At 40.0% G+C, this 24697-nt stretch overlaps 1 protein-coding gene across 3 annotated transcripts in view; it reads right to left on the bottom strand.

The window, feature by feature from the left end:
* LOC120457482 (protein CEPU-1) overlaps positions 1–24697 on the bottom strand; it is a 628267-nt gene that overhangs the window by 142749 nt on the left and 460821 nt on the right. For all 3 annotated transcript variants that reach the window (XM_039645033.2, XM_039645034.2, XM_039645035.2), the window contains one exon: positions 19138–19265. In XM_039645033.2, coding sequence (XP_039500967.1) covers positions 19138–19265 — 128 coding nt within the window. The remainder of the gene's footprint in view (positions 1–19137; positions 19266–24697) is intronic.

Genomic DNA, 24697 nt, shown 5'->3' with positions numbered 1-24697 from the left:
AAATTAACAATTCAAATCAAACAAAACTTAAGAGAAAACTAGAAAATTAACAATACAAGTTAAGCAAATTTAAAAGAAAAAAAATATATTGGCATAAAAAAGTGAAAGTGAAGTGATCAACCAAAGTAAATAACACACTGTAAAAATATAAGCGATTAACTGACTACAGAATACTGTAGTATAACAATTTCCAACTTTGAGAACCCTCCAAAGTAGAAGGAAAAAACCAGCTACTGGTTTTCAAACATATACAAATTTTTCTCTTCGACCAAAATATTTCGGAATTTCGTTGAATCACTTTCACTGGTGAAGAGCATTGCTTAGCTATTGAGCTTTTACAAAAGCCGATGCGAATAACAAATAGACGAATATTTTCCCATACTGTTTATTTTGTTTATTATACTGGCAGCTAGGGCCGACCAAGAGCTATATCGAAATCACAAATTGAGTCTTTGCCGAAAAACGAAGAAGTAACAATTGGCGGGAGTAGATAACAAAGAGAGAGAGAGAGTGCGATGCACTATTGTCATCGCAACTGCTATTAATGACTATTTCGGCTTAAAATATTAAGAGCCTCCAGATACAACCCAACCCAGACGAGTTTTTTGAAGCAGTGGCAGTCCTGGCAACAACTTTATCCGACCTACGCACAGCAGCTCATAAAACAGGATAGCTCCTATTAACAGGTCAACACGCTGAGCTTTATGAAATTCCTGGTCAGCGAGCTGCACGTTTTCTGGAATCTTCCAGTCCCCAATGTCCACATTTAAGCTTGGCTGGCGATCCGTGATATTGGGAGCGATAACTGCTGTTATGCTCGTTGAGAAATCCGAAGTGACAGACCGCATCGCAATTCCTACCGAGAATCCATCAGTCGCGAAATTGGAATCCCCGATTCCAGTGACGGAGCCGGACGACCTCGACCTCTTAAGTTGCAGTTGATTTGCAAACCGAGAGGTGACCAAGTGCAGTTGAGAGCCAGAATCTAACAAGGCGGGGAACGAACAGTCCCGACCGATTCTGCACTAGAACGGTTGCAGTGGCTAGCAGCACAAGGTCACTACCGAGATCCTGGGCAATTAGAGTAGAAGAAGTCGAAAGTGGGGCAGAAGGCTCAGTGTGGGAGCTTGAAGACACCGGAACATGTGGCTGCGAGGAAGGCGGACCATCTAGATGGAGCAGCGTATGATGCCTGATTCCACAGGTGCGGCAGCGGCTCGAGCTGCATTGCCGTAGCTGATGACCTGCCTTTAGGCAATTTAGGCAAAGTGCTAGACGATCTACTGGCGCTAAGTCTCTAAATTGCGGGCAATAATATATGGCATGCTCTGCACTATGGCAAAGCATGCAACCAAGAGAATTTTGGGTGGTAGCAACTAGCGTCGAACGATTTCTGCCCACCTGAACGCCTGGCGCATAGGTTGCCATGGCGCAATCCACGGCCTCCAAAGTCCTACATCGCTGCTCCAGGAATGCAGCCATCGATTCCCACGACGGAATAAGGTTGACAAAAACCGGATCCTCCAAGCGCTCCTCCCACTTAGCTTGGCTCGCCTCATCCAGCTTTTGCAGCAGCACTTGCACTATGATGCAGCCAGCAATTTGCTCAGTGGTGCCCAAACCCTTCAACGCACGAATGTGAGCGTTAAACTTGTCCGACAATTCCCGAAGCGATGCCACTGAACCATTCCATACTACCTTTAGACCCAGAATCTCGGTGATGTGCGCATGAAACACAAGACGCCGATTATCAAACCTTTTTTGAAGCAACTCTAAAGCCGCATCGTAATTGCCGTTTGAGATCTCCAATGATCGGATAGTTTCCAGCGCCGAATCCCTCAAGCATGACCGCAGATCCTAAAATTTCTTAATGTTGGAGAGGTCCGGATGACTGTCGATTATGCTCGTGAACACGGATTAAAAATCCGCCCAGTTTGCGTAGCCTCCGCCAAACGTTGGCAGCTGCACAGGCGGCAACGGCAGCCTCGGCCGCGGCTGCGTCTGATGACCACTATACTGGTGGGGCACAACACCATCCGCAAGTGTCGAGTGCGGCGCGAAATGCACATTGCGTTTGGCTATTTCCGCGCGCACACTAGCCTTGAATTCTACGATGAATTCATCGAAACTCTCGCTCATTTCACTGCCAATTTCGTCGAAATCTAATTCCTCCAGTTCTGTATGCAGAACATTGAAGGCACTTTGCAACTCATCAATCTGCACCAGCCTCACTGTAAGAGTTGGTTCGTCGTAACCGCTTAGCGTCTCATTAGACTGCGACGTTTGTAGCCTCTACAACCTGCTGAACAACGCTTTGGCTTTGCGCTTTAAAAAGGTCACCCTGTTTTTGTCACTTTCAGCGGGCATAGCAACAAATCGCTTTTAATTCGGTTCAGCGGGAAGATGAGCACAAAATAAATGCCGATAATGCATGCGGAGTCAATGCACGTAACGGGGCGGCTGCACTTTATATATGTAGCAATGTATGTATGTATACAATGCTAGCTCGCTTAAACACAGCCACTATCACATAAATCACCACTCACTTGTCCAACCGTTTGCGTTTTAATATATTGATATATTTATTTATAAACGGGATAAGTGCATTAAGTAATACATACAAATTAACACTATCACGTCAGGGTCACCAAATGTTTAGCTATTGAGCTTTTTCAATAGCTTTTGCGAATAACAAATAGCCGAATATTTTCCGAACTTACTTAGACCCCCAATTCTTCCAGCAAGCCAGATAGAACAAAACAGAGTCAATATGAACCAACAAGAACTTAACGCACACATTGGTAGAATAGTTTCAGAAGCCATCGCTTTTCAGGTTCCCCAATTAATCAGACAACAAAATATCCCGAATAGTAATTTCTTAGATGTACCAAAAGAAAAAGCCTCAACATCGGGGAAATCTTAATGATTTAGATAAAATACCGAATGTAGTTAAAAGCATCCGAGAGTTCTCAGGCGACCGCGGAGAATTTAGTTCGGGGAAAAGGGCGTATATAGAATCATAGAGAACTACGCGGCACTACAAGGCACTGCTAAAAATTTCGGTATAAAACATACCATAAGAAACAAAATTGTTGGCAATGCCGACACAGCCTTAGAATCCTATACCGTGCCACTAGACCGGAATGTGTAGCCGCGTGGGCATTTATATACCACCAAGTTCCAATAATTATAGCTGTGCTTCTATTGGAAAGTTGGAAGACGCTCTCAGTGTTGGGCAACGCTTTCGGACATGTAACCCGAACTAACACAGCCCTAGAGTCAAGTTCTCGGTCGCAAGTGGCCAACATTGCGTTTATAATTTTTTCTATTTGCAAATTCTTCTCGCTTACCATGCCACCACCCGATAATATTTCTTCGTTAGATGTAATATCAGCGGGAATTAGCTTCGAATGTCCTTTGCATAATACGTTCCTACCTCTTTTCCTTTTAAATTCTCAAGCTGGTAATAACAATTTCCCAGTTTTTTTTTTGATTCGGGACTTTACAAATTGTGGGCCTAATATTGAGTTAAAATTCTGCGCGAATTTGCTTTGGGCAAAATTTCGACGGAATACTTTCTGTCCTTACTTAAAGGAAATGGGTTTCGTGCGTAGGTTATATTGCCGCACATTGCGATCATAGGCACGACGAATATTGGCCTGAATGTCTTTTCGAATGATGTCTAAATTGTCAGATCGCGAAATCGGTGTTATCGGTTCTTCCAATAGGGATAAATTCTTTACCAGTTTATAATCAGATCCATGGGTAATCATATCCAATCCGTATTACGCACGGTATGGTGAACATCCTAACGATTGATGCAACGCTGATCTTAACGAACATGAGATACTAGTGATGTTTCTGTCCCACTCGGTTTGGTCGCTTTTTTAAGATGGCAGCATTACTTTGCTAAAGTGGTCTAATACTATAAGCAATCCAACGTAACCTTGCTTACTACGGGGATAGGGTCCGAGCAGGTCAATATATAGCCGTTGAAATGGTCGATACGATAAACAATGCTCACCCATGGGTGGACGTAACGTATTATTCGGGGCTTTGTTCTCCTTACATGCGTTACAGGATCGAATGAAATCTCTAACATCTTTTGCTAATGCAAATGCTACGGAAAATAAAATTTAATTGTCCGAAAAATTTTACTCTTCCCAAATAAAGAAAAAAAAATAGAAAATTTGGTAAAACAATGCAAAGTTTGCAAGAAAGAAAAATACGATAGACATCCGACTAACCCCGTTTTAGAGCAAACTCGTATTCCGGAATACCCCTGACAAATTATCCACATCGATATCTATTCTACAGAAAAGAAATTAGTTCTAACAGCCATAGACAAGTTCTCTAAATTAGCGCAGGCCAAAATAATAAAGTCCAAATCAATAGAAGACATAAGAAACCCTCTAAGAGATATTATTTTCTACTATGGCGTCCCCAAATATGTTGTCATGGACAACAAAAAGTCTTTAAATTCACATTCCATAACTTTTATGCTCAAAGACCAACTCAATATAGATATTTTTCAAGCACAAAAGCACTAAAAACGGCAAGGTCGAAAGATTCCATTCGACACTCTCTGAAATAATGAGATGTATCAAGAAAAATGGAACCCACAGAAACTTTCCAAAATTACTAGAAAGAGCAGTGTACGAATATAACTACACTATTCATTCCACTATTCAGACCACTTGAAGTGTTCTTTGGTAGAACAGTATCAACTTACCCCGAAGCCTACGAACAAACCAGACTTGACAACATAGACAGACTAATAGACAAACAGAAAAAGGACCTCGAATACCATAACCAGAAACGTAACGCACTAAAAAACTACAACGTAGGAGACGAAATTTATGTTAAGATAAACACACGACTTGGTTCTAAATTATCAGCAAGATATAAAAAAGAAATAGTTAAAGTTAAAAAGAATACTACAGTTGTAACAGAATCAGGAAAGAGAATACACAAAAGTAACATCCGAATAAACTAAATTTATTTTACTCTTTTAGGACATTAATGCTATGCACCATAACAATAGCGCATGGACTTCTAGACATTACCAACTACACCGACGTACAGACTGCAGTAATAAATAAAGGATTAGGGAAAATTCAAACATTCACCACAAGAATAATTCATGTTATAGATATAAACCACATTACAAACACTTTAATTATCTTAGCTTTATACGTAGATAACTAACTAAAACATTCAAACAGTTACCACACTATAAAACACGAATTGGTTTAAACATTCTCTATTCTCCAAACATTATCCCCCACACTACATTATAGAAACACTAGAGCAATCAATTTAATAGGAACCGCATGGAAGTACATTGCCGGTACTCCAGACCACGACGACTTAATTCTACTCCAAGATAATATGAACGATCTAATTAACAATAGCAACAAACAACTTTTAATTAACAATCAATTTCAAGACTGACTAAATCAGTAACTAAATTTACTAATTCTTTATCAAACTCTATCAGAAAAGACAGCTATGTTAACACAGAAGTAACTTTTAACTTGCAAAATCAAATTAGGCTCGTCAAAGAATAAATCATAAATGTTAAATACGCCATTCAATGGGCTAAGCTAAATGTAATAAATACATTCTTATTAAATAAAAATGAAATAATTGAAATTGATAAGTATTCAAAGAAAGCAATATGCCATTACTATACATAGAAGAAATGCTAGAATTTTCCGATGTAACTATATTAAATAACAAAACAACAATTTTATATATAATTAAAGTCCCAAATTTAGAAAAAACTGTATACGAAAACACACCATCAAGCCCATGTTCAAAAGAACACAATTGTAAACATAAAATTTCAAGAAATATTTTTAAATAACGGAAATATGTTTGGCATAAAAAATATATGTAAAACTTATCATTAGATTAAAATTTGTAACAAGAATAATATTGTAAAAATTAGCAATAGTACTTGTCTACCTAAGCTTCTGATAGGAGAGAAAGGGTTATGTGAATTCAGCAATGCAGACCACATTGAAACAATAGAGGAAATAAGCAGCGGTCTTATAATGGTTAACATTTACAATGGCACACTAGAGTGGAACAACAAAATGCAGAAACTGGAAGGAACACACGTCATCAACTTCTTCAACGAGACCCTCACCATCAACGGAAAAGAGTTCAACAGCGTTAAGACGAAGCTCAGACAATCATCAAGGCCCATGATCCAAATAACCCCTGCAGAGAAAGAACGAATCAAAATACTATCTCTCAACGTTTGGCAGAATTGGAAACAGATAGGAATTACAACAAATGCTACGTCACCCTTCTCTTTGCTACCTCCACAATCGTCGCAGGGTTTTTATACGTACTGTTGCAAACGAAAGCAAGAGGAGATTATTCTACAAGTGGCATCTCCCGAACCCCTGAAAACCACCAACAGAGTTAATCTCAACACCATACCATTCTTCTAATGAACGTCGCTTGAGGACAAGCTCAGAATAGAGGGGAGGAGTTAACAACACGCTTTACCAAAAGCTCATAAAGAAAAGCTTAGGTCAGCGTCTGCATTATTTCCTGCACGCGCCAACCTAATGTAAACCAAATCATAACAAGAGTAATATTAACAGAGCATTGAACTGCAGTTGCAAAACAGTTCACACGGGCACCTGAAATTCCTAATAAATATTAGCCACAACAGGAAATGGCCAAGCAGTTCACACGAGCACATGCAATTCCTGCGAATTATCTAAAGCAACAGGAAAAAGCCAAATTTTTTAAGAAGTCATCAGCAGAACTGCAATTAACCAATTAGAGCCGACTGCACAACTGACAAACTGTTGTCAAACTTGGATTCGTCGCTGCCACCGCTACACCAAATTCTGATTCACAAAAGGCCAGATTAGGGAACTAGAGTAGAACTTCAATTTTGCATCCAATCAATAAAGTTGAAACAAGAGAGAACGCTATAGTCGAGTTCCCCGACTATCTGATACCCGTTACTCAGCTAGTGGAAGGGAAAAGGAGAGTCTTAAACACAGTTTTTGGCGGTTTGTAGGCGTTATAGTGGGCGTGGCAGAACGTTTCTTGGCAAATCGATAGAAATTCACAAGACCAATATAAAAATGAAAAAATATCAAAACATTTTTCAAAAGTGTGGGCGTGGCAGTTTTGGGCGGTTTGTGGGCGTTAGAGTGGGCGTGGCAACATGAATCGACAAACTTGCGCTGCGTCTATGTCCCTGGAGTCTGTATACTTAATCTCAACTTTCTAGCTTTTGTAGTTCCTGAGATCTCGACGTTCATACGGACAGACGGACAGACAGACGGACGGACAGACGGACGGACAGACGGACATGGCCAGATCGACTCGGCTACTGATCCTGATCAAGAATATATATACTTTATATGGTCGGAAACGCTTCCTTCTGCCTGTTACATACTTTTCAACGAATCTAGTATACCCTTTTACTCTACGAGTAACGGGTATAAAAATAAATTTGTAAATTTATAATTTTCATAAATAAAGTAGTTTACATGATATTTAAAATTTTTATGAGAATATTAAAATACCGATAAACTGGGTGGTAAAAATAATTTATTTATTTGGCAGCGACGAAGAGAGTAGTGTGCGCTTGATTGTTTTAAATTTCGACATAACATATATTTCCACATAATCACACATAAGGGATGAAAGACCTTTATTATGCTCTCCTACCTCTAAATGTGTTAAAATGTTTGTTTACTCCATACAAAAAACAATAAATTACATTCTATAACTTCAGCCAACAAACAAAAGCGGCGCCAGTTTGTGGATAGCCCTCCGAAACAATGATCCGTAGATCCTTCTAAGGTCTACGGTTCTGACCATGCCGTCCTCCCCTGCGTACGTCGCTATAAGCCTTCCCAACAGCCGCTGTTGAGGCGGCAGGTTTTCCTCTGCCACGACGGCGACGACTATTTGTCCCGAACTTGAAGGCACAGAAAATATTCCCGGGACCATCGCAGCCAGCACATTTGCCCGACTGACGAGACAAGCCGCCAAAATCGCAAGCAACTGAGACCCGCCTGGTCGGGCAATGGCCCCTCGCCAGTTTTGACACCTCCTATAGTTCGCCCATGTGCAGGGCCCGAGGGGGTTTGAACGGCCACAAAAATCAACGCCATATATCGCAAATGGGCGGAGTGCATGGAGTCTATCTGCGGGTAGATTTCCCATAATTTGTATCTTGATTTGAGGCTTGCATTTAGAACAGAGCACACATGATCGAAATGTCTGACTGCAGAGTTCCTGCACGTTTACGGTACAAATACGCTGTCGTAGGATGCTCACAGGTTCATTATGGAGTATTTGCGTGGACATTGATACGGTTTATATGAAAAAACTCGGCCTTGGAAAAATTATTATAGATTTTAAGCATTTTTCGGCGGTGTTTGTGGTCATCTTAAATTCGTAAGGGATTCACTTATATATTTTGAACAGATTTTGTGTCCAATAAAATTTAATTTTGTTCCTATTTTGCGTTGGTTTTAACCATTAACGATACATAAACTCACAAACCATATATGGTGGGAATTTTGTGCACATTAACAATCTTTAAGTCTAAAAAATGTGTATAACAATAAATGCTTGATCTTTTTGTACACAATTTCTAAATTATTATATAATTCTATAATTATATAATAATATATAATTCTATAATTAGAAATAATTGAGTAATCAAGTATCAAAAGTATCAGAGGTCTGCACGAGTGCACTCAAGTTCGCAATTCGCCATGCCGAAACGATTTCAACAGAGTGAATTGCGCATTGGTCAGCGTTGCTTTCGTTGTACGCAAAAAATTTTGGCATTCTCGTCGTTCATGGCTTGCATAGGCAGCAGAACAGGAACAGGAAATTTAATGATGAGAATGCAGAAATCGGACGAAATTGTAAGCTTTAGTAAATTGCGTAAATATGTAAAAAATAATATATGTACATACATAATATATATTATGTGTAAATAGAATAACACATTAATAATAGAGCATTTTCAGATGCTAGAAATTTAATTTCAGAAAAACGTTGTATTATTGCTAACAATTCTAAAAATTCGCTATAAACAAAATTATGTTTCTGCATTCAGTAATTGAAAAATAAAATAAATAAATTACATTCACATACATATATAATAATTAAATGTCTTTCTATGTCTTGTATTAAAAAGCAAAACCAAAACGAAAAAACAAACACGGAATAAATTTGACGTCGCCAATGCGGCGCACAGTTAACCGTCTCGGTTATTCTGAGAACTCGGTCGCGAGTACTCATGCCTTTACCACATTTGCCAAATCCGTTTTACTCAATGTCTCAGTCAGTCAGAAGTGTGAGTACCAAATGCTGCTTTGACTGTATTCATGCAGACCTCTAATCAAAACCCTCTGCATTAGGGTGAAGGTCTCCTATCGATGAAATATCGTATGCAACGTTACAGTCATTGGGTAATAAAAATAAAATAAATAACGCAATTTTTATACACATAGCAAAATGCAAGGTAGATCACAATACAAAATCCCGATTTGAGGAACAGCTAGATTATAACACGCTGACGTCGTGGTCTGATTGTGCAATTTAGTTGAATCGGAGATACCAACACTTAGCTGTTGTGGGGTCACCCAAAAGTAAAGAAAAGCCTAACCTAGGATCCGATAAGGAATATTATAAATCGTCCTTCTCATGCAAGTTATCCAACCCGTAAACATAGCACTCTATCGCAGCTTATAAACAAATTTTAAATTTCAATCTCGGCGGCATTTCCTTTGTCTTTGTATTTGGCAGTTTCGCCTATGCCAGCGCTTAGCTACCCGCTAAGATAAATAATCAAACTCTAAGAAATATACCCTCCGCTTGGATACCAAACCATGGTCAACTTATTGCGCTTCAATCAAACTGCATCGGTCATCATAATTGAATTTCACAACGCAGAGAAATAATTTCGGCATCAAGCTTTTATTCTAAACATAATTGAAAGTTCAAGAAGTTTCCAAAGAAAAGCTTCTAGCCGAGGTTGATTGGATCAGGATTTAGAATCTGAAAGACAGTCTGTATCGGGATCGGATCGAGAACGATCTAAGATAAAATCTGATCAAAAATTAGCATCAAGCTTCAAAGCGAACGGTCGTGTTTTTTTTCTGCGCTCCGAATTTATTTTTGTTTTGCTAAATCCAGCGGTGGAATTTAACAAATTCTTTAATAATTCAATTTCGTTTGGTGTTGTTTTTGTAATTAACTGCACGGTGCACCCGCTCTCTCTCTCTCTCTCCCACACAAAATCCTAAATCGCAGACTGCGCTCTTGCGGTACATTTTCTGATTTTGTCTTTTGGTACAGTGGTCAAAACCCAATTTAACATGGAATCCAATGTTGTCTGCTTCCATAACAAATGCCGTCAGGTAATAAAGCCTGATCAGTCAAAAATGACCTGTTGGCTATGTGATACAATGGTGCACACTAAGTGCGCTGGTTCTAACGGCCGAACAAGTGATGACCTAGCTAAAGGCCCTAATCTAAAATACTGTTGTGATACTTGCCTAGGAGTTGCGAATGAAATGCAGCTCTTTATGCGCCAAACTAAAGGTGGCTTGAAAGGACTGATCAGCAGTTTTGGCGTGGCTAGAGATAGTTTTCGTCGAGCTGATGATCTTCTTTCTGCGCTTGATTCGCAATTTAATAGCCTTAAACTATTAGAAGAATCTCCAAAGCGCAAGAAATCCGCTGGTGGTAGGCTGCCTAAGGGGAATGCCCCGCAACCTTCGGCAAGTGATCAACAGGACTCCACAGCTGATCATTTGACGATCGCAGCAAACCCTCAAATGTTGCTTAGATCGGCAGCTAGAAAAGATTCGGCGCAATCCGATCAATCGGTTGTGGAGGGAGTCCAGCCTGGGACTGCTACAGATTCCGTTTTGTCCACACTGGTTTCTCAACCGGTGATTCCACCTGTCCCGAATTGTTTACCACCACAAAGGAATATTGAGTCCGGACTACCGGCTCAAGTTGGCACATCAGAAATACAACCTGCAGTGCCAAAACCCCTCTCGGTGGTTCCACTAAAGAAACAAATTTTTGTTTCTCGGCTTTCCCCTGATCAAACATCATCTGATGTACTTTCTTATATACAAGACAAAACCAAAGCCGACAACATAAAAGTGGAAAAATTTAACTTTTCTTATGCTAGGGACATCTCATCTTTCAAGATAACTGTCCCATATGAGCTATTCTCAACCATATGTTCTGGTGATTTTTGGCCGGAAAGTGTGATTGTGAAAGAGTTTGAAGCTAAGATTAAAAATAGAAAAAAAGGGCCCGTGGGAATTAAACTTCCCACAAGTGGCCAGATCACTGCCCCATCCTCCTCTACTACTTCTACTTCTTAATCTTCAAAAAAATAAAATCTAGTCTCACTATCTGTTATCAAAATGTAAGAGGCTTGTGTAGTAAGCTAACTAATTTGTATTCTAATAGCCTTTCCTTTGCATCCCATATTATTGTGTTTACAGAGACTTGGTTAAAACCGGAGATACTTAACTCCGAAGTCTTCCCAGGTATGTACACAATATACAGGCATGATCGTCCCTCCAGGCGGGGAGGGGGAGTCCTAATTGCTGTTAGGTCTACCCTCACGTCAGAGGAGGTACTTTTTGATGAGTTCCGTAACTTAGAATTCTTATGCGTAAAGCTGTCATTTTCTGATAGCTATGTTTATATTTCGTGCTCGTACATTCCGCCGTCTTCTGAATTTCCTGAATATATTAACCATTTGTCCGCTATCCAATCCGTTACAAACAGACTGTCCGATAGGGACCAACTAGTTGTCCTAGGTGACTTTAATATACCAGGTCCACAGAGGAACAGTCGAATATTCTCCTGCCTATAGCACAGCATGACTTTATTGACGGCTTGCTTGACATATCGTTGTCGCAAGTTAATTATATTCGAAATTCTCTTGGTCGTTTATTGGATCTATGTTTTGTTTCAAGTGCTGAAAGTGTGATTCTGACTAGAGTAGCACCTCTTAGTCAACCTGAAGATCCATACCATCCAACTTTCGAGGTGACAATCGACACAGGTACCGTAATAAAAGAGAGGCCAGAAAAGTCAACCAAACGAATTCATTGTTTTCGTAAGGCAAACTTTCAGAGGCTAAATCTTTTTATATCTGGCTTCAATTGGTCCGATCTATATTCTTGCAACATAATGGCCGATGCCATAGATATTTTTTATAATGCAATTAAATCATTCTTCAACTCTTGTGTTCCGATGTACTATCCGTCTACCTCTAACAAACCTCCTTGGTTTAATAAAGAGTTGACACATCTAAGAAATGTTAAGTCCAGACTTTATATAAAATTTAAAAATACCGGTTCTCAATCTATATTTTCTAAATATGTAAGTGCTCGGTTAAATTTTACCGTGCTTAATGCTCAGTGTTATAAGAATTATTTAAACCGTTGTAAATTCCAGTTCGCACAGGATCCCAAGCAGTTTTATAATTTCGTTAACACTAAGCGCAAAACAACTAGTTACCCTTCCTCGCTATTTTTTGAAAACACTTCGGTAACATCGGATCAGGCAATAGCCGATCTATTTGCCAAGTTTTTTCAAACCACATATTCTACGTTACCTCATTCCGAACGACCTTACTCTTACGCGGTATCAAAGTCAAATTTAATATTCTGTCCCACTTTAAACGAAAGCTCACTGCTTTATGATCTTCAGCGAGTTAAGCCTGTCTATTCGCCAGGTCCCGACGGAATTCCTGGCTGTGTGCTTAGATTCTGTGCGGAAGCCTTGTGCAAACCTCTACTAAAACTGTTTAAATTATCTTTGGAATCTACTCAGTTCCCCCAAATATGGAAGGAGTCCTTTGTGATCCCTCTCCATAAAAAAGGTAGCAAATCGGATGCAAATCGATATTGTTCAGAAACAAATCATAGTGTTACCTTTAATGGCTTTGTCAGTTATTCAACGGTTCGATTTTAATAAACACAATCGGTAGTGACCAAGTTATTCTTGCCACGGCTGTCATTGAGGAGTTCGATTTGGACAGTTTCAACTAGCACGAGCCCTGTTAGATTCAGGATCTCAAATCAATTTTATGGCAGAGGACTTAGTACAGAGTTTGCGTTTACACAAAAAAGAATCATATTTAAATAAAAATACTGTAGGGAAGAACGACTCGATGGTACGGCACACAGTCCCCACTGCAATTTATTCTCGCGTCAATGCTTATAGTTTCGCTACCGATTTTTGGGTGTTAAGCTCAATTTTATTATATCAACCCGATCATGAAGTCAATTGTGCCCAATTCCACCAAACATTGAATTGGCAGACCCTCGTTTTCACAAGCCCTTCCTTCCTTTTTCGAACTTTTGAGCCTCTTTTCTGAACATCATTCACGCTTCCAACGATGCATACATCGTCGTTGTTAATGACAATATTAGTTCTCTCGACTCTCTTGTGGAACGTTTTTGGTGGGTGAAAGATTTCGATTCTGGCAAGATTTCGATTGCACAAATGTGCCATGACGGCTAATATATCAAATATGCATAGGCAAGTTAATATTGCAAATGAAGATAGGGATGGCTAACTTATCGTGGGGGGGAAAAATCGACGCAAGCTCTCCAAAGCTGTCGCCTGAACACTGTCACTTATGAAACAGCCTCTTTGAGCTATCAAAAAATTATGCTGAGTCACGTCATGTTGCATCAGAGGTGATTTCTAGCTACTTCTATTAAGACGATTTGCTTACAGGAGCAATCAGTATGAAAGAGTCGGAGGTAATTCGCAGAGAAGTGGCGAGAGTTTTGGCGTTAGGGGGTTTCCATCAAGCCAAATGGGCAACAAATCACCCAAATTTGATTAGCTAGGCATCAGAAAAATCTTGTATATTCAACACTTTTGAGTCAGTTGAATCAGGATGAAATGGAACCCCCAGAATTATGCGTTTTATTATAGCTTGGAGGATTCGTTTCAGTCCTGACCACCAACTAAACGAAACCGGTTGTCCGTCGCAGCTCGTTTGTTTGATCCTTTGGAATTGTTGTGTCCGTTGATTAGAAGGGCCAAAATCTTGCTTCAAGAACTGTTGCGAAAAAAAATAGATTGGGACGAATTGGTTCCCATGAATTTGCATACCAGCTGGAACGAATTTAAGATATCCATTCCTCGAAATATCTGTCTGACTGTCTATGACAATGTTCAAATCTTCGGATTTGCTGATGCATCGAGCCACGCCAATGGTTGTTGCAATTATGTTCGTACCGTGGCTGGGACAAATAGGTTGTCAAGACTGCTAACCGCAAAGTCGAGAGTGTCCCCACTTAAAACCAAATCTATTCCAAGTCTCGGGCTGCGTGCATCCAAGAACTCACAGAGAATGTAGTGTAGAAGAGAATCCAGCCGATTAAGTATCACGTGGAACAGAAACATAAATCAATTTGTTCAAGGTAAGAAACGTCAACACGAGGTCGACATTTCGGCTAACGAAATTTTCGTTTCTTAGGATGGTCAGAAATATTTCAGAAATCTGAGTTTGGTTAGGAATATGTAAATTTAGAGAAATCTGAAAACGTAAGCCCACATCTACAACGTTTAAATCCTTTCATACACAACTGGGAGTTAGAGTGACGCTCAACTTAATCTGTTTTAGGGGGAGATTATTAAATGCACTAATTCCGTATAATGTTAAATTTCCACTATTACTGTCCTCAAAATCAAAATTTGTCTCGCTGACGAGGAGCATACACGAAAATTGTCCTTAGCTGTGGTCACTGTTTCCGTTATAAGACAGTGCTGATAAACCAGATAATAGCTAATTTACCAGCTGATGGGGTCAGAATTCTATGTGTCATTAAAGATCTGTGGTAAACCTCCTATCAAGACTTATGGGGCCGTTTTCGTGTGCTTTTCGGCATAGGCTGTTCACCTTGAACTTGTTTTCGATCCTGATCTATCCACTGACAGGTTCTTATCCGTTTTTTAAAAGATTCGTCGGTAGGAGAAGGCTGCCGGAGAAGGTGTACAGCGACAACGCCACAAACTTCGTACAAGCGTCCAGCGTTTCGCCGCAGTCAGGACGAGCTCAGAAAGTCGTGGTCGTCAAAACACTTTGGAGGGCTATGGGAGGCAGCCGTCAAGTCGGCCAATCAGCGTCTGTTGCTAAGAGTCAGCAACTCGAAGCTGACAGCAGACGAGTTGGGCACCCACCTGGTCAAGGTAGAGGCGCTGCTCATCTCTCGTCCAATCGCGTCGCCGGGCAACGATCTCAACGATGGAGAGGCCCTAACATCTGGACATCTGTTGATAGGGCAGCCTCTGATCACGCTGTCGCAAGAATCTGACACAGGAGGACTCTTTAGCAAGGCCAGTTGGAAATATTTGAAGCGGTGGCAAAAGCTGTCCGCTCTCCGGCAGCAGTTTTGGCTAGATGGTTCCAGGACTACATCGCCAGACTTCAGCATCGAAACAAATAGACCGTCGGAGGCCGCGATCTGGAGGTCGGGTGCTTGGTGCTCATACACGACGACAACTTGTCCCCGCGTGTTGGCAACAACAACCGGTGAGGACGGAAGACTGCGTGTGGCGGAGGTACGGACCACAGGAGGTGTCTTTAAGCGCGATCCACAAGCTGGCAATAAACAATGCTCTGACCGAGGAGATTAAAGCGGTAGTTCTTAAGTTGTATTGTTAAATTTAACATAAAATAAATACTGAAATTTTTATGAATTATCAGTTAGAGCAAAACCCACTCGGCTATGCGGTAGCTTGAGCGCAACTAATAAGCTTTCCGCTCGGAAAGACAGTCGCTAAACTGATGTCGGGCTGCGCCCGCGCAATAAATAATCCAACGAACTTCTCTGGTTATATTCGTCAAGTCGCATGGAAATTCCCCAGCTAGGCAGCTAGTCAGGCCCGATTTGTTAAAAAATTTTCTTCGGGAAAACTTGTAATTGTTTTGCCTTATTAATGGAAGCATTTAAGTTTTCGAGTCGACATTTTAATAATTCCTCTAAAATCCTTGGTCTAGTCGCTCGTCTAATCGGCGAATGGCTCTGACCCGACTTTGAGGCTTGGTTTTCAGCTCTTCCAGATCAGATTAAGTTTTCATGGATTGGGTCATATACCCGCTACTCATAGAAAAAAAGGGTATACTAGATTCGTTAAAAAGTATGTAACAGGCAGAGGGAAGCGGTAAACGGACATGGCCAGATGGACTCGGTTATTGATCCTGCTTCTGAATATATACATACATATATGTAGTTTATATGGTCTGAAACGCTTCCTTCTGCCTGTTACATACTTTTCCTTTGAAAGTATACCCTTTTACTCTACGAGTAACGGGTTTAAAAATAGGTTATTATACCCGTTACTCGTAGAGAAACAGGGTATGCTAGATTCGTTGAAAAGTATGTAACAGGCAGAAGGAAGCTTTTCCGACCATATAAAGTATATATATTCTTGATCAGGTTCAAAAGCCGAGTCGATCTGGCTGAGAACTCAGGAACTACAAAAGCTAGAAAGTTGAGATTCGGCATACAGACTCAAAGACATAGACGCAGCACAAGTTTGTCGATTCTTGTTTCCACGCCCACTCTAACGCCCACAAACCGCCAAAAACTGTCAGTGTTTCTCTCCTTCGCACTTTCAATAGCTGAGTAACGGGTATCAGATATTCGGGGAACTCTACTATAGCGTTCTCTCTTGTTTTTAATTTAATAAATTATTAATTTATTGTTCGAAAACTGTATTAAATTTTTTCTCATAAGAACAACGTCAATAAGTTGGGAAGCGCGTCACTTGGCGTTCCTCTTATCTAAGCGCGCTAAACGATAAAGGGTCAAACAACAACGACGTAGGCACTGGTGCGAAAGCGAAAACGGAAAGTTCACCGCTGCAGCTGCTGGTATATAAGCTTGTAAGTATTAGTGCGCAAGCTTGGATTACCTTCCCAACTTTTTATGCGAGCCACTTTCCTTTACGAAGAAAATCACTCGGTGGTGGCAGCACTAATCAAAATCCATGATCAGGTAAGTACGCGAATGACAAGAATATGTTCAAGTTAAACACCACTACGACTTCCCCACTCCTCCAGACCCCTCTGAATGACAACGGCATCAAGGGTCACAGCAACAACAGCTCATCAATCCACATATTCTAGGGAACATACACAAACAACAACATATTGTGAAATAAACCTATGCACATGTTGATTAGATAGATGTTATCAGATTTGTAATGTTGCATCAGCCTCTAAAAATTATGTAATTTGTCAGCTTTACATTTGTAGCTTAGAAAGGACCCGGCGTCGAGGCTGATGCGGAATGTAGATTCAGCACAAAGAAGTTTTGGCGACGCACTCCAGTTGCCTTAAGATCGTTCGTAAGACCACACATAATTAATCACGAACATTTATTTTATACCATAAATGTAATTGCCGAATAAACGAGAAAACAGAATAGAAACATTTGTTGTCCCTTCTCTCTTGCGAAATTTTAAAGATCATCATGCCATTAACCAAGTGACTACGTGGAACTACTGCCCATATATAACTCGGGCAACACATTTTATTTGAGGCTTGCACACCATAAAAAAAATAACCTTTTAATTCAAATTTTTTTTTTGTTCCATACAAAAAGCAATAAACCATTACATTCTATAACTACAGCCAACAATACTTCATTTTCTCACGTTTGAGGATTTCTCGTATTTTGTAATCTTTATAAAATGTACCACAAACAAGAGAGAACGCTATAGACGAGTTTCCCGACTATCTAATACCCGTTACTAACAGTTACTGTTACTGACAGTTTTTGGCGGTTTGTGGGCGTTAGAGTGGGCGTAGCAAAAAGTTTTTTGGCAAATCGATAAAAATTTATAAGACTAATAAAAAATGAAAAAATATCAAAATATTTTACAAAAGTGTGGGCGTGGCAGCTTTGGGCGGTTTGTGGGCGTTAGAGTGAGCGTAGTAAAATGTTTTTTGGCAGATCGATAGAAATTTATAAGACTAATACAAAAATGAAAAAATACCAACATATTTTTCAAAATTGTGGGCATGGCAGTTTTGGGCGGTTTGTGGGCGTTAGAGTGGACGTGGCAGCATGCGCTGCGTCTATGTCTCTGGAGTATGTGAGATCTCGACGTTCATACGGACAGACAGACAGTCGGACGGACAGACAGATATGGCCATATCGACTCGGCTAGTGATCCTGATCAAGAATATATATATATACTTTATATGGTCGAAAACGCTTCCTTCTGCCTGTTACATACTTTTCAACTAATCTAGTATACCCTTTACTCTACGAGTAACGGGTATAATAATTTACAGAAACACTTTCAATTACAATTGGTATAAAACTATGATTAGCCCCTATGTCCCTGGAGTCTGTATGCTTAACTTTGTAGCATTTGTAGTTCCTGAAATCTCAACGTTCATACGGACGGACAGACAGACGGACAGACAGACGGACAGACAGAAGGACAGATAGACGGACGGACAGACGGACATGGCCAGATCGACTGGCTGTTGATCCTGATCAAGAATATATACATTTTTTTTTGGTGGGAAACGCTTCCTTCTGCCTGTTACATACTTTTTCTTTGAAAGTATACCCTTTTACTCTACGAGTAACGGGTATAAAAATAAGAACCAAAACCATTAGATAAGAAAAAAAAATTTTGCGAATGATTTTTGACCTGCCGAAATAAATCTTGAGATGACAGACGTATACGCATTTATTTTAAAACTATCATAAAACCTGCCACTATGAAAACGACAAAACCATTTCAAACAAGACATGTTAAACATTATAGATCGGAAATCTAGTCAGTTGTTATTTTGAATTTATTTTGCTAATATCATAGTGCCTAACAAATCGCCCTTTTAATGGGTGAATTACCCAAGGAGTGTGAAACCTCATCAACAAATTTTGCCACTGATTGGCCTGAGATGCCTGTAATTTATAGAAGAGGCTTTCCCGTAGCAGTAAGGGTATGTGTATATGTGTTAAGGATTTATTTGACTGGTATTACATAAAATGTGAGAAAGTTTCTATTCTATTACTATTATTGAGTTTAAAAGTAATTGGTCGTATTTAAATTTACCTGATTGTTATGATTCCACTGCACTGAAGCTGGCGGGTCCGGTAAGTGTTTTATAACGCAAGTTAAATTAACTGTTGATCCCAAATCAATGTAAATCTCTGGACCGCCAGGGATACTAGTAATAGGCTCTATAAATAATCAAAATATTTGTAAATTACCTAGATAAATCTTAATCTTTATTATAGACTTTTTTCGTAAAGTGGAAGGGTTAAAAAGATCGTTTAAAAAGTTTGGAGTAGGTAAAATAATCTTTCTTATACACTTTTTTCGTAAAGTGGAAGGGTTAACAAGATCGTTTGGAGTAGGTAAAATTATATAAATCGCCCCAAAAATCCTCTTTTGGCCTGCTAATTCAGAAAAACGGCATTACCAATTTTAGAAAAATCAATCCTATCTAGAAAGAACGCTATAGTCGAGTTCCCCGACTCTCTGGAAGTGCGAAGGAGAAATTTCAGCACTGACAGTGCACTGTGATCCAGAATTCGATTTTTTTTGGCATAAAGTCTAAAAATTAAATTATAGACTTGAAACTTTGTACATTTTGTTGTTAAATCACAAATAGTTTGCACACAAAGTTTGGAGTTGTGGCGACACAGATATATTGGTAGCGTCACCTACAATAATACTAGATTTAAGCGATACGGTAACCCTATACATTTAAGCGTCATTCTCTCGATACGACTTGATACGCGCGAGTTATCGGTGACGGCACAAGCATGCCTTCACCTCCCCCGAAACCCCCACGGGCGACCTACTTATGAGACACTCAACCCGGACACACACCGCAGCGAAGTCATCAACCCACACTGGATCAGCGGAGTCAGGACTCGAAGAATCAAACTGAAGCACTGGAAGGGGCATCCAGGCGAAAAGCGCCAACGCAAGGGGTTTCGCTGAACAAAAAGAATGGTACGCTAGGCTAAGAGGATAATTATTCTGTAAATAAAGATTCATTGTTACCGAACTTCGAGCGACTCACTTTGAATATCGATAATCCTCCTCGCGATCAATATAAAAGAAGCACGAATCCTCGACCACGACGTAACTGGCGCAGCCGGAAAAGGAACCTAAAGAAGATCCAGAGCATCCAAAAGAAGAAGGATATGAAGATCACCGGAATATTATTAAATATTATACTGTAATGCAGGTAAGCAGCCGGCCAAGTGCCATCAATAGGTGAATGCAAATGTAAAATAAGAAAAGAAACGAAATTAAAAACAAGAGAGAACGCTATAGTCGAGTTCCCCGACTATCTGATACCCGTTACTCAGCTAGTAGAAGTGCGAAGGAGAGTCTTCAACACTGACAGTTTTTGGCGGTTTGTGGGCGTTAGAGTGGGCGTGGCAAAAAGTTTTTTGGCAAATCGATAGAAATTTAGAAGACTAATACAAAAATGAAAAAATATCTAAACATTTTTCAAAAGTGTGGGCGTGGCAGTTTTGGGCGGTTTGTGGGCGTTAGAGTGGGCGTGGTAACATGAATCGACAAACTTGCGCTGCTTCTATGTCTCTGGAGTCTGTATGCTTAATCTCAACTTTCTAGCTTTTGTAGTTCCTGAGATCTCGACGTTCATACGGACGGACAGACGGACAGACGGACAGACGGACGGACAGACGGACGGACAGACGGACATGGCCAGATCGACTCGGCTATTGATCCTGATCATGAATATATATACTTTATATGGTCGGAAACGCTTACTTCTGCCTGTTACATACTTTTCAACGAATCTAGTATACCCTTTTACTCTACGAGTAACGGGTATAATAATGCAGTGCACCCAAACGAATTGTAAATTTCGTGCGCTTAAAAGAAAAAGAACCGACTCCAAACATACATATGTAAATACCCTTATACACAAGAGCATATATGCAAAATCAACAAATAACGGTGTGCGGAAGCAAAATAAACGGCATTAACAATTGTGCATTACACACGCAAATCTAAAAGCATATTAGTAAATATATATTAAAACGACCATCAATCGCTGATGACCGTTAATGCAATATACGTTAATAATATACGGTGGGACAAAGAAAACAAAAAGAAAGTAAACAATTAGAAAAAAAACTGCAAACCATAAAATAAAAAAAAAATATATATATAGGGTGTTTTTTTTAGAGGTATAGAACTTTAAATTGCAATAAAACAACGATGGATTATTCGATTGACATGAATTTTATTGACATGAAAGATAATCTTGTGGCATTACATTTTAAATATGATTTCTGGCATATGACCGCCACGGCTGGCTCGGATGTAGTCCAATCTGGACGTCCAATTTGCAATGACTTTTTCCAATATTTGGCCGTATATCGGCAATAACACGGCGAATGTTGTCTTCCAAATGGTTTAGCGTTTGTGGCTTATCCGCATAGACCAATGACTTTACATAGCCCCACAAAAAGTAGTCTAGCGGTGTTAAATCACAAGATCTTGGAGGCTTATGAAAAATCGGGAACAACAGCAATCTCGTTTTGGGCCCATTCGACGAATCTACGCCTTGCTTGATGATCGTTTGGTTTCAATTCTTGCACGAGTTGGATTTTGTAAGCACGCATGACGAATTGCCAAACCAAACTGAGAATAAATCACTTGACAGCTGTTAAATCGGTCGCCATCTTGAACAGTAATGCCAACTTAAAGTTCTATACCTCTAAAAAAAACACCCGTTATATATATACATATTTGAGCAGCCATCAATCGCTGATCGCCACTAGTGCATCGCGCATTAAAATATGTAAACACTAAATATTCAATGAAACGAATATACTATTAAAACCCCAAAAATGACAATTTAAATTTCGTACTACCGAACTAAACATATTTTTAGCAACAATCAATCGCTGATTGCCGCTTCATAATGCATCGCGCATTAAAATATGTAAACGCCTAATATGGACCACAATAAAAAATAAATAATTTCGCATATTACACAAAAAAATTTATGCAAACATATTTTTAACAACAATCAATAGCTGATTGCCGCTACATAATGCATCGCGCATTAAAATATGTAAACGCCTAATATGTGCCACAATAAAAAATAAATAATTTCGCATATTACACAAAGAAAAATTATACAAACATATTTAGGCGGCAATCAATCCTTGATAGCCGCTCATGCATCGCGCATAAATATGTGAATATAGCCACACTGAAAAAAAAGCGAAAGCATAACGAAACCTATGTGCCACAACTTAATAATTGCCAGTGCTCCGCCACCTAATTAATGCATGTGTGAATATAAGTGCAGTCGATCATTTCTTTCTGTGTGCCAGGCAAGAAGGGGGAAACTGGCACCGACAGCAGTTCGTAGGGAGCGCCCCTCCAGGCCTCGGCAGCCGCACTTGATAGTCGACCACTTGAGTTTGTTTATGTGGGCGCACGCACATACTTGCATGCACGCCGCAGCGTCCGGCCGCTACATTGTGGACGGCGTCGCATAACAACATAAACTGTACTCAGTAAAATCGACAAGACGACCGCCGCGGAGTCGGATGCTTTTGCGCATCGGATCATAAAAAAAAATATACAAGTAATCGAATCTTATGGCTGCACAATGTACACTGGAAAACACTTAAAAGTAGCATTGTATTGAGACCACTTGACCCGGCGGCTTTAATAGTTACATTTTCTGGATGTTATAGACACATATAAATAACACGTACTCAAGAAAAATATAGAAAAGAATTTAAGGAAAAGGGAAAGAAAAAGAATACGCTACATCCTTAAAACTATATATTATCCGTATAATTTTTAAACATATTCATACATTCATTATACACATATTTTTATAAATTTCTATACCTTATATTTTTTTTTTGCTAATTCAAAAAATTTTTTTTATTAGACCCTTATTACCCTAATATTCCTATATATATTTTACCAGGGTACAACAGCCCCTATACCAATACATATATACATCATTCTCTCAAACTTCTTAGTACCCTTGCAAATGTCCAGAAAAACAATCGTGGATAAGACAAAATCTAGGCTAGGCCTTAGAAGTAGCAGCAGTTTACCAGAGATAAGGGAGGAAGAAATCATAGTTATTGATTCCGGAAACGGGTCATTGGGATCGGGGACGACTAGTCCGGCACCCCACGTAATAAACATGGCCAACGCTAGGACACTACTAAACACCTCAATGAATACATCAATTAACATGACACTGTATCCCCAAGACATACTAACCTCATGCCCTAAAATTCCTTATCGACACCGGTTCCTCATACTCCTTCATGGACCCAGCCATCATTCCGAAAGAATCAACCCGCACACTAGACCGGGAAATCAAAATAACCACTGTCATGGACAGTTACACACTGAAAATGGCAACAACCTTGCCCATGCCAAAGGACGAGGACGAATACGACCATTTACAGCATGACATTGGGGCCGGACCCCACCGAACAATTCAAACAGCCTATCGACCAAATCCGAAATGAGCACCTAAACCCAGAAGAGCGACAAGTTCTGTTCACGGTCTGCAACCAGTTCCGGGAGCTATTCTATGACGAGAGGGAGACCCTCACCTTTTCGAATACAGTTAAACATTCCATCCCGATGAACGAAAAAACCATCGCCGACCGATACCCTATCCCCAACATAAATGAAATCCTCTACAGCCTAGACCGGGCCAAGTACTTCACCACCCTGGACCTAGCATCAAATTCAGATGAACCCGGAAGATAGGGCTAAGACATCATTTTAGTACGAAAACGTCCATTATGAATTTACCAGAATGCCTTTCGGGCTGAGAAACGTTTCAACGTGTCATGGATAACGTCTTAGGCACGCTAATAGGAGACATCTGCCTAATCTACCTAGACGATATCATAATATTCTCCGCTTCAGTCCAGAAACATTTAAATGACATAAGCTCCGTCTTCGAAAAACTCCGTACAGCGAATTTGAAAATCCAACTCACCAAGTCAAACTTCCTACGTAAGGAAATAGACTTCTTGGGCCACGTAGTCACTCAAGAAGGAATCAAACCGAACCCTAATAAAAAAGCGGCCATAAAAGAATTTCCCTGCCCCAAGACCAGTCGACAAATTAAGTCTTTCCTGGGACTTATAGGCTATTACAGGAAATTTTAAAAGATTTCGTGCGAGTTACTAAACCGCTCACCAACCAATTAAAAGGTGGCAAGTCGGTAATAATCAACAACGAATTCCGCGAAGCCTTCGAAGTCTGCAAGACACTCCTTGTCAACGACCCAATTTTGAGACACCCAATTTGAGTAACGTCGCGTTGGGAGCGGTGCTGTCGCAAGGACCAAAAACCTGTGACAGACCAATATGCTTCGCAAGCAGAACCCTCAACGAGGCTGAAACTCGCTACTCGACGATAGAGAAGGAAATAATAATAGATAGATAATAAATAGAAGTAATTGTGTGGGCAGTAAAATATTTCAGACCATACCTCTACGGTCGGAAATTCAAACTAGTTACCGACCACAAACCCCTATTAGGACTCAAGAATTTTAATGGCCAGAACGCAAAACTTATTCACTGGCGGGATGCCTTGAGCGAATACACGTACGAATTGGAAC

The sequence above is a fragment of the Drosophila santomea genome, unplaced genomic scaffold (genome assembly GCF_016746245.2).
Source record: "Drosophila santomea strain STO CAGO 1482 unplaced genomic scaffold, Prin_Dsan_1.1 Segkk101_quiver_pilon_scaf, whole genome shotgun sequence".
NCBI classification, from domain to species: Eukaryota; Metazoa; Arthropoda; class Insecta; order Diptera; family Drosophilidae; genus Drosophila; species Drosophila santomea.
The sequence above is the reverse complement of the archived record's forward strand: the minus strand, read 5'-3'. Positions and strand labels throughout refer to the sequence as shown.